This window comes from Pavona decussata, unplaced genomic scaffold, assembly GCF_977016875.1.
Source record: "Pavona decussata unplaced genomic scaffold, jaPavDecu1.1 SCAFFOLD_6, whole genome shotgun sequence".
NCBI lineage: Eukaryota > Metazoa > Cnidaria > Anthozoa > Scleractinia > Agariciidae > Pavona > Pavona decussata.
In genome coordinates, this window is record NW_028145430.1 from 3,695,381 (window position 1) to 3,708,968 (window position 13,588).

Here is a 13,588-nt window from a genome sequence, read left to right on the forward strand (position 1 = left end):
GGCAGAAAAAAGCCCGCATACTTTCATATTCTTGTGATTCACATTTTCATTCATAATGTACATTTTCTTCGTTTTCTTTAAAAAAAAATTCTCCCTCACAAAAGCTGCATTGTCTGAAAGTATGAGATTCGATTCTTGCGACAAGTCACCCGCAAAACCAAGCTCTTCATCATTCTCTATACTTGTCTGTAAATTTCACCATGTAAACACTCTTTAACACTTAAACACCCCGAAAACTAGGATCCTTGATATGTCGCTTTTCCGGTGGGGAAATTATTCAATTACGTTTAGGGCACTGGAAAAGGAAACGCAGACAAATATCTTCTTCTCCGGTGTTAAGGGTCTGCCCCTTACGTTTGATGACAAATAACAACATTGTTGGACTTCCGATATAAATCGATAAAATCATGAAAAAATGGATAATATCTATTTGACACACCAAATTAATGTATCGATTTTCACCGATTTCCGTTATCAATCGCTAAAAATCACTTGATCGATACCGATTTTTATCTAACCCGGGCTACTTCATACCTCGCTTTTTCAAAAGAAGAATCGTTTAGCGGCGAAATAGCCTGACTTCAGACGACATCGCTACCTCTCCCCTCTCTCGACAGCAAATTGAGGATTTCACCCAGAACTACATCCTGCGAGGTAACGTTAATTTACATTTCGATCGGATGACAGAATGCGTCTAACTGCACGTTTTTCACTTCCCGCAACAGAATTCCGCTACCAGAAATTGAGAACTCACCGTAAACTTTCCCATTGAGGACTTCTTTAATGATGTTCTTCTCCAACCATAACCAGATGGCTGTACATTTTATTTTCGAACATATCTTCCCCACCCTACTGCCTACCATTACATTAAAATTAAAATTTATTTCTAACAAGTCTTTGCAACATTAATCTCTTGTCACTGCTGATAACCACCTATGTTGAAACTCTATGTCAACATGACATATCAAATGAAGGTGAGTTCCGTCCAATGCTATTCATTGATGTCACTGCAAGGGATTATCACTTAGCTTCATGCAGCGTGTTAAAACTCGCCAAAAGAATTGAGGTAGGTAAACTAGGTCTAGGATGCTTTAACTCTTTAGTAAAGTATCAACATGTCTGATTATTTAAAGACAGTAGACCAATTCATATTTGAAAATGGTGTCCGGAGCAACTGACCCTTCCCGCCAGATTCGCCAGTCTCCCCACCCCACCTCATCCCCCAACTACCAATCTGTTCTAGAAAAATATATGGACAGAGCTCTCAAGACGATTTCAGGGGCTGTCAACAACAAACCTGGGCCCAGTTGCTCGAAGCATGGTTAGCGCTAACCCGGGTTAAATGCCATAACAACCTATAGGTTTAATACCTCTTAACCAATGGTTAGCGCTAACCATGCTTCGAGCAACTCAGCCCTGTATGTTAATTCACCCGAAATAAATAGGGTTTTAGACTAAGCGTATTTTGCACTCTCCCCTCCCTCGACCACCCATGTTTTGTTTATTATTATTATTATCATCATCATCATCATCATCATCATCATCATCATCATCATCATCATCATCATCATCATCATTATTATTATCATTATCGTCGTTATTATTATTATTATTATTATTATTATTATTATTATTATTATTATTATTATTATTATTATTATTTACCTCGCCAAATGATAAAATATTCTATCGAGATTTCCTTCTATTTCTTTAAAAAATAAAAATCATAATAATTGTTAACATTACACCTTCAGCGTGATTTGCCACGTTATCTATTGCCATTGTCCCGGGAAGATATTCTTTCATACGTGTTCCTGGAAGGTCTCCCATTTTCTGGAGACGATGAGCTACTTCCTCTACTCGACGCCGAGTGTCTCGGACGTAATTTAATTCCGGTTGACAAAGGCTCATCTTCTTCCTCCTGGATGAAGGGCTTGTGACACGAGAAAAGCATGCCGGGATGGTCATCCGGGACCTTAGCGCAAAGCTCCAGAATCAGAAGTAAGAATGTGAGGCCAGTGATGAAGAAAAACACGCAGCACACTTTATACAGCGACCGGAAATCACTCTTACGCCATTTAGGGTCGTCACCAGGCACAAAGTCTCCAAGTCCTATAGTGGTCAGCGAAATGAAGCAAAAATAAAGCGCTTCAAAGTAGCTCCAGTCCTCTAGGAACATGAAGAAAAAGGCGGGAACTATGATGACCAGTATGACAGCGCCACACATGATGATTGACAGGTGTACGAAGCGCAGATAAGCAGGCGGGATTCCACGCACGGTGCACGTGCTACACATGAACTTTTCCAGGAAGTCTGTTAACTGCAGGAGTCGTTCTACTATGGCCGTCAGCATGATAGCGGTCATGGGAATACCAAAGACTGCAAACACCATACAAAACACCTTTCCACCATCAGACAGGGGAGTTATGTTTCCATAACCTGCAACAAAGGAGAAGTTTGGTTTCAGTGTGTTATTTAGGCACTGCTTACATGGAGGACGGAAGATCCTAGAAGGAAAAAACAACTTTTCGTTTGGTTCACATGCAGAAATTTCAGTCTGGGTGGTTACCAAGTAGCCCTGGCCGCCGCCATGTTTGTTTTTAGTCCCTAGTACTAGGACCTTCCGAGCGAAGGCAGTTTACATGGCGCTAGGATCTTCCCGTCTCTCAGCTAAGAAGATCGTATCGCTAGAAAGATCCTAACGCTAGGGCCAAGTACAACCTTTTGCTTATAAACTGAATAGAGAAAACATATGGCGATAGGATGACCAGCTTTAATTTCTGGGATCATTCGTAGTGCTTGGATCTTCCTCCCTCCATGTAAACCGCCCCTTAGAGGGCTATGCGGATATTTTACCCTCGCTCGGACACAACAAGCGGTTTCAATACGGAACGAAGGAGATATCAATTGACTTTCCTAAGCGAGTGATAGTTTTTTTACGTGACAAATTAACAGAATTTGAAAAATTGGTTTGCACCAATCGTCTGCAGATGAGGAAAACTACTTTCTCTCTTCTCTGGTCAGTATTGGCAAAATGTAATAAATTACACTTATTGAGCTAATTTAAAAAGAAATGATTCGGTTAGCGTTGTTAATGACAAAGGCTAAAACTGCTATTTGAAATGCTTACTAACTAGGTTCGGAACGCATAGTCCTAAGAAATATAGATAGGTCGAAAGTAATTTCGCGTTTGCTTTGGTTTTGCATTACAACGCTCTATGATTAGTTAACAAAACTCGCGCCACTTTCTCAGCCAATGAGAAAACCAATCGTGTTTTCGCGCATGCATTTCCCGCGCTTGGCGCCAGTTACATGTATTTGCTTCGAATTCTGATTGGCTCGTTGTGTAGTTTACATCTGTTGCGATTGACCAGAGTAATTACTTTGGTTTTGGTTTCACGACACTCAATTGGAAACCCCTCTAAAACATAGTTATAACTTACTTAATTTTGTCCATAATTAATTTTATTTACTGATTATTGTTGGTAACTGTTGTTATTTTTATGGCCGGAGTATATTTTCACAGACAGTGGGACGCTGATTATTTAATAAAAAGAAACAAACCAAGCTAAGCGCGCATTCTTTTGGATTATTTCTGGCTATCCTTATTCCGGTTCAGGAAAAACAAATACACAAAATACCACTTTCCAAAAGAACTATTCCGATTAAACTTCCTTCCCAAAAGAATACAATTACTTCTATTCCGGCTGAGCAAACCACATTCCCTTCATTCAGCTATAGCCGGACAAACTGTCTATTCCATTTATTCCTATTCCGAAAATGGCCAAAACAATGCGTCTAAGAAATGATGTTAGTATACAGCCTGTATAATGATGGCAGTCTCTTCCTTTCCGACAATACGAGAGGTGTTTTGTTCCGTCCATAGCTCCACGCTTTCACGCCCCTCTCCTAATCGAGGAGAGGAAAACGATTATTTCCATCAAAAATTCAGTCAATCAGTTTACTAGGTCAAACCTTTCAAGGAACAATGTCACTGTTAAACAGTTTAAAAATAACCGTAGCATTTTTAATATTTCTCTATACTTTTCTTTGTTGTGGTCCAGGTCGTTGTTTTCGTCTTCTTGACAGTTTAAGGTCAGTCTGGGCTGCACTGATTCGTTAACGTTGTAAATGCTTAAAATAACGTTTTCAAGCTCCATAGATCAAAACTGCATCAAGCTTCTAGTCTATTGTTGGTATTCAATAAATACTAACATTAGTAGTCACCCAGCGTTTCCTGCAAATGGGCAGCCAAAATAATGCTTGTTGTAGCTGTTGTTGTAAAAAGTCAGTGTACTTGTGTCGTGTACACAGATGTCTCGCTGTTGGTGAGTAATGTGAAAACGAATTTAAGCTTAGAATTTGTCCCATTTCATTTCAGAAACGCCCGGACTTTTATACTGATTTTTTTCGTTGTTTTGTTACGCTTTTACTGGCTGTAGTATGCACCTTACTCAGTATTCAGATCATAGTGCTAAGCAACTTGTGTAACATGTATTCAAAACAATATCTCCTACAGAGGATAAATTTTCTTTCATTCGATGTCGTATGTAAAGAGAAGTTTTTTGTGCCTGTTACTATACTTACGGGCTGAAATGTGCGCATGAAAACAGTAATGCGATAAGAAATGTTAAAGTTAACTTGGAATTACTTGAATTAAACCGGTAAAACGGATTCTTCTAATTCTTTAGTCATACGCCAGAGCTGACAGAATGTTTGGAAGACATGATCGACTTCCCTTCCCATGTTTGTTATAACGAATGAATTCACGCCACATTTTGTTCGTGCATGTCTATGTAATAATAATAATAATCATATTTAATCAGAAATTTACAAGCACTAAAATGCAATCAGTCAAAAGCGAAAGTCTAGGCAAACTTTTCACAGAAAGCTACCTACCTAGATCAAAAGCGGCGAAATTATACATCGTCATCTTAGAGCTATAATAATAATAATAATAATAATAATAATAATAATAATAATAATAATAATAATAATAATAATAATAATAACATATTCCAAGCAAAATGCTATTCACAAGTTAAAAGTAGGAAAAAAACTATTAAACCCTATTTACAATTCATTTCGATTAGAAAGAAAAATTATTTTCAAGCACAACAGAGCTTTTTTCAAGCACAAAATTTCGTTGTTGTTTATTTAAAAAGAAAAAACAAAAGACATAAAGCCACAATAATATTCTATTTGTAGTAAAAAAAATCATATCATGATTGTATTCTGGCTAAAAAAAATTGGAAATAAAAATAAGGTTCTCAATATCTTTATGAAAAAAGTCATATGATCGTATTCTGGGTAAAAGAAATTGGAGATAAAATAGCGTTCTCAAATACCTTAGTGAAAATTGGCTAGTCCTTTTCAATAATAATAATAATAATAATAATAATAATAATAATAATAATAATAATAATAATAATAAAATAATAATAATAATAATAATAATAATAATAACAATAACAATAACAATAATGATTATGATAATAATTATAATAATAATAATAATAATAATAATAATAATAATAATAGTAGTAGTAGTAATAATAACAACGACAACAACAACAGCAATGATGATGATGATGATGATTATTGTTGTTATTATTATTATTATTATTATTATTATTATTATTATTATTATTATTATTATTATTATTATTATTATTATTATTATTACGTACTGGGTATCCAGACTTTTCAATAACTTTTATAATGTCAAAATTTATTAGGTACAGGGTCTAGAAAGTAAAACACTTATTTAGACTGAGGCTGTGTGTAATATCAATCCACTAATAATTGCACCAAAAAAGCTTAGCAAAAATTGTTTCGTCCTGCGGTATAAGAGATCAATGTTGGTGCTGAAGCTATTCTTAAATATCAGACATCAAAAGATAGACTGACCGGCATGGTCGATAAGGGATATGTGTAAACGGCGCTTTGCCAGTATGGCGATCGAGTTTATCCACTGTGGGCAGATGCGGAATATTTTGTGGCATGTGATTTGTAGATGCCGAACACACATTCAAACGAATGAGATTTGAGCCTGTAATTGCTGAATCAACTACTAATTAAACAAGTTTGGAAAATAACTATTATTTGTTCTTCACTGGCGTTCTAATCAGATGCGAGATGTTTCACAAGAAAAAACGAAACCATGACTTCAATCATAAATATTGGCTCGACCAAAACCCTTCCTTAAGGACAAAATTAACTAATTCGCGTGATTTTAGAAAGCTTTATGAGAATCGAGGAATTTTTGACGCTATCTTTTGGTAGCAGATGTTTTTTAAGTCACAGGTGTTCAGTGAGACTCGCGAACTTGACAAGATAACCTCTCTTTGTTTAACAGTTGTTATTTCCTCCTGACAATTATTCACTGGCAAAAATGATTAACTAAAAGGTTTCCAACGCTTTCACTCGAGGAACTCAGCGAATCAAGATGATCAGTGTATGTTCTCCTCGCCTCCTGTTTATATAAAACGGTGAACTGATCTCTGAGAAGGGAACAAAATAATAAATAACTAGTCTCTCTTGTAATGTAGGCTCACGAAAGGCCTAGGAAAGACGTTTGTGTGATTATAGCTAAGTGTCATCTGGTTCAGAACTATTTTTAACAAGGTTCCGGCGAGTAACCTGTGAAAACAGGTTGTTACAGACCTGCTGGTCACCTGTTAAGTATTTATCCTTACCTATAGTGGTTATTACAGTTCCTGCGAAGAAAAACGAACTGCCAAACCCCCAGCTTCTCTTGTCGCTCGCATTACCAAGAGGCTGGATTCCCATCTCTTGGGCTGCCACCACATGTTTCACAAAGCTTTCAAGTTCTTCATCAGTGACGCACGGATGCTTCAGTAGAAAGTCATCTCGCTTTTTTCGTAAATCTGACAATATTCTCTGCTCGTAAGGTCCTTCGATTGACGAAAATATGGCGGCACCCACGGAAAGGTAGAATATATAAACAATCACCAGGGCTATCAGGCGAATAGTCCCGCGTTCCATGGAGGAAAATTCCTTCGAAAAGGGATTTCAGATCGACAACTGAGAGTGGATTCCTTCAGTGCCGATCTCCCCCCAAAGTCGTTTTATCCGATCACACCTATATTTAGGTTGTTACCCGTGGTCTGTAAAAGGCTGTCACTGCTTTCGATCGCTTTGGAGATCTTTGTGCTACTAAACGATGCCTAATGTGTTAATCAGGCAAATAAATCAGCATAACAATGTATTTCGAAAACCAGTTTTTAAATAACGACTGTTCCGGAGAAGTCGCGATCAACATGTGATATAAGACGATTGTATTGATTTGTGACTCCACTATTAAAAGAAACGCACTTCGTGTGAACGGTAGACATGAACCAAGTACGGGGATCTCGCAGAATTCAACGAACTTTCTTAATGTAAAATGTTCCTCAATAACTTGAGTCATTCATGACATTTATAGACGGGCTAAGTGCCTATGCAAATAATGGCGGCATGATTTGCATTTGAAGAGTTTAGCTAGTGTAGAGATGGATATGAATAACACAGTGAAAATACGACCACTTTTTTAAAAGATGCATTATCAACGCATTAAGTAGACTAGGTCAGTATCGTTCCTTTTGGAAACTAAATAATGAGTAGTATTGTACATTCACTGTTCTTTGAAAGATAAAGATGTTATCTTGTGTCGGCACAGGTCGCCCAAGCATAACATTTGCTGAAATTTGAACATTAATTACATTGAAAAATAGACTGAAAATAATGGAATTTTTTGACATAATTAATATTCGCTCTCTGTTACTTGCTGTCTTACTAACGTAGTATTTTGGGCTTAACTCAGTTTTCCGGCCGATAATGAAAGTGCTTTCTGACCTTCCTAAACCAATAGCAACTGGTATAAAGCGTCGGTGAAATCCATTGCTGTCTTGGTACTCAGTGAACTGATATGTTATAATGATTACGTGTTTGATCACTAGTATCCCAATGCTGAGCTTATCCATTGAAGGTAAACGACAAAGTTTTTCTCTGTGCGAAAAATTTGTGTCAAATTTTTTTTTTCCGCTTTTGCCTTCACGTCAGTATTCAGTCGTTTTTTGTTGTTGTTATTATTTTTTCTTTTTGTAAATCTGAAAAGTGTCACTTTACTGAGCAATGCGATCGACTGGAAGAGTCATTGGTCATCATAATGAAAACCTTAGGCAGCATAAAATATCTGTCAATTGTTCCAGGACAAACGACACCTTTCTTTCAAGTTATCGGTAACAGTCCTGCGTCGAGGCAAAAGAATTGCACACGTACAGGAAGTTACTAAGTAACCTAAGGAAATGTTAGTGTCAAAAGATGACATCACTTTAGTAGCTCGTTGTACATTTTAGAGAAGTCTCAAATATTCGAGTGTTGATTGACGTCATTTATGAATTTAAAAAAAGTGATTTAAGTTTATCGTGTGCGTCAAATGACAATAGCAACTAAAACAGAAACAAATGGTTACTGCTTTTACGTTAACTCATGCGGTTGGAAATGCGGTGATTTCAAGATGTACGGACTCTGGACCCCCGAACGGTCATTGATTTCCGGTTAGAGAATTACATGAATTGAATGTGTTAATCATTACCGGCACAGGAAGACAGGCCCTAAATAGACCCTTTACTCTTGTTTAGATGCTAAGCGGCCAATAGCTCAGACTGCAAGCAGACTCTTTTTTTTCCCTAATTTACGTAAACATCTGTTGGTGTCCTCTCTCTTCTCCCGCCACACCCTATGCAAGGTGGGGGTAGAGAGAGCCCTGTGGCGGGACTACCCTAAGTTAAGGTGTATCTTAAGTGTTTATTCTTAACAAAAGCCTGTTAATGACCTAACAACAGACTATTGCTAAATAACAATACTTCCGTAAATCTGGCTCCTGGTTCCCGCCATTTTGTTTTCATACTGTTTTCCGCAAAACTATTTCGATAGCTGATTTTGTCATTGGTGTACAGGCCTTGTTGAAAGAGTGGCATATTTGCTTTGGTTTGTTGTATCGGAGTGTAAATTTTTATCTTAAACAAAATTAGGCGTACCCGCGAAGATGAGCAGTGTGTGAAGACCACTGATTGTACATCATTGATAAGACAAGGCCATTCTTGACCCAATAACATCAGGACTAGCAATAACAAAGAAGCAAAAATTGAAAACAACAACGTTTAATGTTCAAACATAATTTGTCTTCAAAATGGTTGATTTTCACATTAATATAATATATATAATTCTGTAATCATGATATCTTGAGATTATCATTAATTTAACTTGGAAACTTGTGCTCAGAAATGTGTCCTGGAATCAAGTAACAACTCTTCAGGAAATAGCTGAAAATATTTCTTTTTCTTTAAATTACCCAGCATACGGAGAATTTTACTTCAGTCAAGAAGAAAAGCCCGTTTTCCGTAAACTCATTTAGGGATTTTTCTCTTTCTTCTTTTTTGAAACTTTTATCTGTATCCATTTATTATTATCAGGCTTAGATAGAACAGGCATGGACGAAACAGATTTCGTAGTTTAGACTTACGAGGGGAGAGGGTAGAATTAAGAGATTTAGGTGTTAGTGGATATGAAGGGGTAAAAACTGTTTCAGGTCAGAACTAAGATCATTGAAAAGTTAAGCAGCACCATAGGCCAGAGTGCATTTCCCAGAGTTGCTACGTCGGCATGTATGGCATCTTTTAAGTGATAAGCTTCTGAAAAAGGCTGGACAATCACTTGCAAAATTTAACACAGATATAAACTTTATCGAATAGTACTGTACTGACGTTTATGGCGTAGTGAACATTACTTGTTCCTTATTGTAGCTGCCAAAAGGCTCCATAGAGTCAATAATTGAGACACCCTTTGAAAAAACATTCAACACTATTTAATCGAAGTTAGGCGAGCAAACGAATGCGATGATGAACGCGAAGAAGATGAAGATGAACTGAAGGTTTAAACTAGAATAAATAAGAACATTAAATTAAAACCAGAAAGATACAATAAATGCGCAAACGGGCAACAAGCAATTTTCATTGTAGCGTCTCTGTAACTACAAAACTAGAAAACTTCGGAGAACAGATCGAGAAATTGAAAACTTGGAAACTTCGGCGAACCGATAACTGAAAACTGGCTGGCGCGAACTGCAGATAGTGTTTTAAACCACGAGGTAAAACTAGCATTATAAACTGCTAAATTAACTTAACAAAAATATGCAAACGAAACTAACAACATATACACCACCTTTCTACTTATTATAGTTTATTATTGTGTTTTACATCTTTGCTTATTTGTAAATGTATATCAATTCTTAATGCGTCTTCGAATTGATTCCTTAGAGAAGCGGGTAAGGACAGCAAATGGCAAAGTCAACCTTAATTGTATTTTAGGCCAATTTTTTTACTGTAAGTTTCGATATATGACAACTGTCCTTCAGAGAAAGCTTTCCAGTTCTTCCTGTAACTGAGCAAGTCAAGATCTCGAATAGGTCCAAAAATATCCCGAAAGGTAGCATGGCACCTCTCGCTCAGCCACGAGCTAAATTCCCCGAAATCCCCTGTTACACAGTGCAGAAACTTTACAGCACCCCAAAGAAAAGCCCGGAAATTAAACAAAAAAAGGGAGGGGGGGTGGAATGCTACATTTTTGACCCAAAACGAGGGCATTTTATTTATTTTTCGTTTGTTTTTTCTATTTTTTTTATTTTGGAAATCGTTGCTGCCTTTATATCGAGGTTTTAACTAGTTACCTACGTACATCTAACACTACCAGTATTTCAAAACGATCTCATGCAGGCGCACAATATCCTTTAACTTTACGGTTAGATAAACGTTTCAAAATCACTCTTTTATTATATTAAGTTTCATTTCTGTAAAAACCTTACGGACACCCAAAATGCAGACCGTATGAACATGAAAAAAAAAAGGAATCGATGCCATTTCGATTATTGATAAGTACTGAAAACCGATACCACTCGATAACAAGAGCAGTAGAAAATCGATTGCCAATTGATTGTTATTGATAATCGATTAATTGTTATTGATTGCTATCGATTGCCACCGATTACATCGGTTGGATACGCCGAGATTCTACTTATAATTTAAATCCCCTACATTTTGCTTTGGTAACTAAAAAACAATCTCATGGAAATTTCAGTTAACAACAATTCGAATGATTTCTTAACACAGAGATTGACTTCTACCTACAGCACCGCTCAAATGTAAGTTGATAGTCCCTCGCGTCAAGGTTTTTTTTTTAAAACAAATCAATATACCACATCAAACTGTTATAAGTGGGGTATTGCCTGGTCAGTTTAAAAGTCTAAATGTCTATTTTAACTGAGATTTTTCGACCAGAAGGAGTGTAGTGTCGCCTTCTTTGACGCTGTTCCTGATTGTTCCCGTTTTCTCTTGCCTCTATAACTTGCCGCCTCAGTACTCCTACGATTGTCGGAGTTACAGGTATTTTTCCCCTCACCTGAATTGTTCCGTGATACAATCTCTCTGATCGTTGCCTTGTTTAGGCATAAGTCAATATGCTTATTCAGTTCAATCATGGCGTCTTCACTCGGCTTTATTAATTGTTCTTGTCCACACACAGGACACAGCAGAGCGGACGGGTTGCAGGTTCCCGCACATTTTACCTCGTTGGATTTTGAACACGCGATTTGCTCAACGGACGATGATGAGCACGAAATATCCGAGTCTTCAGTTTTATCAGTGTCGAGGAAATCTGATGGTTGTGCCACCAGACAAAGTTCTTTACTTAAATTTTCGTCAGCAGGCTGTTCATCGATGGAAAACTCCTCGGTGGTAAACTCATGGGTAGGAGTGAAAAAACTGGCAGTTTTCAAATGCGATACATTTCCCTTTGGTTTTAAAAACTCTGTAATTGTGTTCTGTCGTCCATCTTTTGATGAATCAGAAATACAATCTTGAAAGTTTGACAGGCGAACTCCCATGAGGCGGAGTCTGAGTGGGTCTGGAGAACAAGCACTGATTTCATTTTTAAGCAGCTCCTTAGCTGCTAGGCAAATCTCTTCGTAAGTGGAAATGGGGTTGAGTGGTGACAAAGATCGAGACTTTACTTCAAAGTTCACAGTCTTGAGCTTAATTGTGACGGTCTTTCCTTTAAGCTTCTGTCTTTTCAAGTCTTCTGCCAGTGATTGACACAGCTTATCGCACATATCGAGTAGCTCTTCTGGTTTACTCATTTCTGGAAAGGTTGTCTCTGTTCCCATGCTCTTCCTTTTGGAGTCAGTCGCAATTGAAGTGTTTCCTAGGCCAAGTGAGACTTGTAATAAGAATCGGAAGCTGATTGGAGAGTGCAGGAGATAGAGCAAGTCTCGTTTCATGTAGAGATCTTTGCAGGTCTCTATGCCTAGAGCTTTGAGCATCTGCTCGCTAACTCTTCCAATTCCACTTATTTTCCTTATTGGCAGTTTGTGAACAAACTCTAAAACAACCTCGTAGTCTGGCTTTAGGAAAAACTGTCCGTTGGGTTTGTTACGATCTGAGCAGACCTTTGCAAGTAGGACATTAGGTGCGATTCCGGCACTCGCTGTAAGGCGAGTTTTCTGTTCAATTCGAAAACGTAACTCCCTCACAACTTCTTCTACATCGTTACCAAATTCCACAATCTCACTAGCCATCATTTCATGGTCTTGCTTTGTTTCAATTCCTGGCCATGGTTGCGAATGATCTTTTGATCTTGTGAAGGTCCTTTTCTCTTTGTTTTCTCGCCTCTCTCTGAGGTACTCTGTCAGATCCAAATATGCTTCATCTAAACTTGCCATTGCAAAATTAGGGTCATACTCGGTTAAGATTTCTTGTACTTGGCGACTATATTCTTTATATTTCTCAAAGTGAGGGGGTACAATGACAAGTTCGGGACATAACTTCTTGGCTATGAACCCTGGCATAGCTGCCCTAACACCGTAACGCCTAGCAGGATAGTTTGATGTAGACAACATTGCGTTACCTCCTACAGCCATGGGTTTGTCACGCAATTCAGGATTGTCTAAGATTTCGACTGCAGCATAGAACGCGTCCATGTCAATATGAACGAAGGTACGACTTAAATCGCGCGTTTTTTCCAATTCTTTTACGATCAGTTGTGTGGTTTGTAATGCTTCTTGTCTCTGCTGCTCGGTGATTTTTTCAAGGCAGGCGGTTTGTTTTCTGATCCTCTCAGCGACTTGTTTATCTTTCTTCAATTCATTCTCATAGAACCGAGAACCTTTGCTTGCTTCAAATATGATTTGGTTGATTTTTTCCTTATCAAGACCTACCATTCCTGCTTTATGATCATTTAGCTCCATTCTGGTGAGACTTTTTGAGCTATCTGTTGTCTTCTTTCCGTCTTTCTCAACAATCACTTTATCCTGCTCGACGTCTTGGTTTATAACGTCTTTGGTGTTTGAATTTTCCTCCCTTTCTATACCATTCCTTGACCAGATATTACTCCCAAGGCTTCTCCATTCCATTTCTGGTACGCTAAATATTTCAGTCCACTCACTAGATTCGTCTTCCTCTTCTAAATCGTGGAAGTTATCTTCAACGTAATTCAAGCTGTGGTCCGCCATTTTGAAGTAGATTGGTAACCA

The 13,588-nt window shown here is 37.7% G+C and overlaps 2 protein-coding genes across 2 annotated transcripts; both read right to left on the reverse strand.

Moving 5' to 3' along the window:
* Positions 1-756: 756 nt before the first annotated feature.
* Positions 757-7,525, reverse strand: LOC146489241 (potassium channel subfamily K member 6-like). The gene is made up of 2 exons (XM_085107357.1): positions 6,699-7,525; positions 757-2,439 (listed from the first exon to the last, which is right to left on the reverse strand). Exons 1-2 carry the CDS (start codon positions 7,006-7,008, stop codon positions 1,769-1,771), a joined length of 981 nt encoding a protein of 326 aa, XP_084963483.1. The 5' UTR covers positions 7,009-7,525; the 3' UTR covers positions 757-1,768.
* Positions 7,526-9,848: 2,323 nt separating this feature from the next.
* LOC146489242 (DNA polymerase kappa-like) lies at positions 9,849-13,571 on the reverse strand. The gene has a single exon (XM_085107364.1). The coding sequence runs from the start codon at positions 13,565-13,567 to the stop codon at positions 11,318-11,320; it is 2,250 nt and encodes a 749-aa protein (XP_084963490.1). The 5' UTR covers positions 13,568-13,571; the 3' UTR covers positions 9,849-11,317.
* Positions 13,572-13,588: the final 17 nt, after the last annotated feature.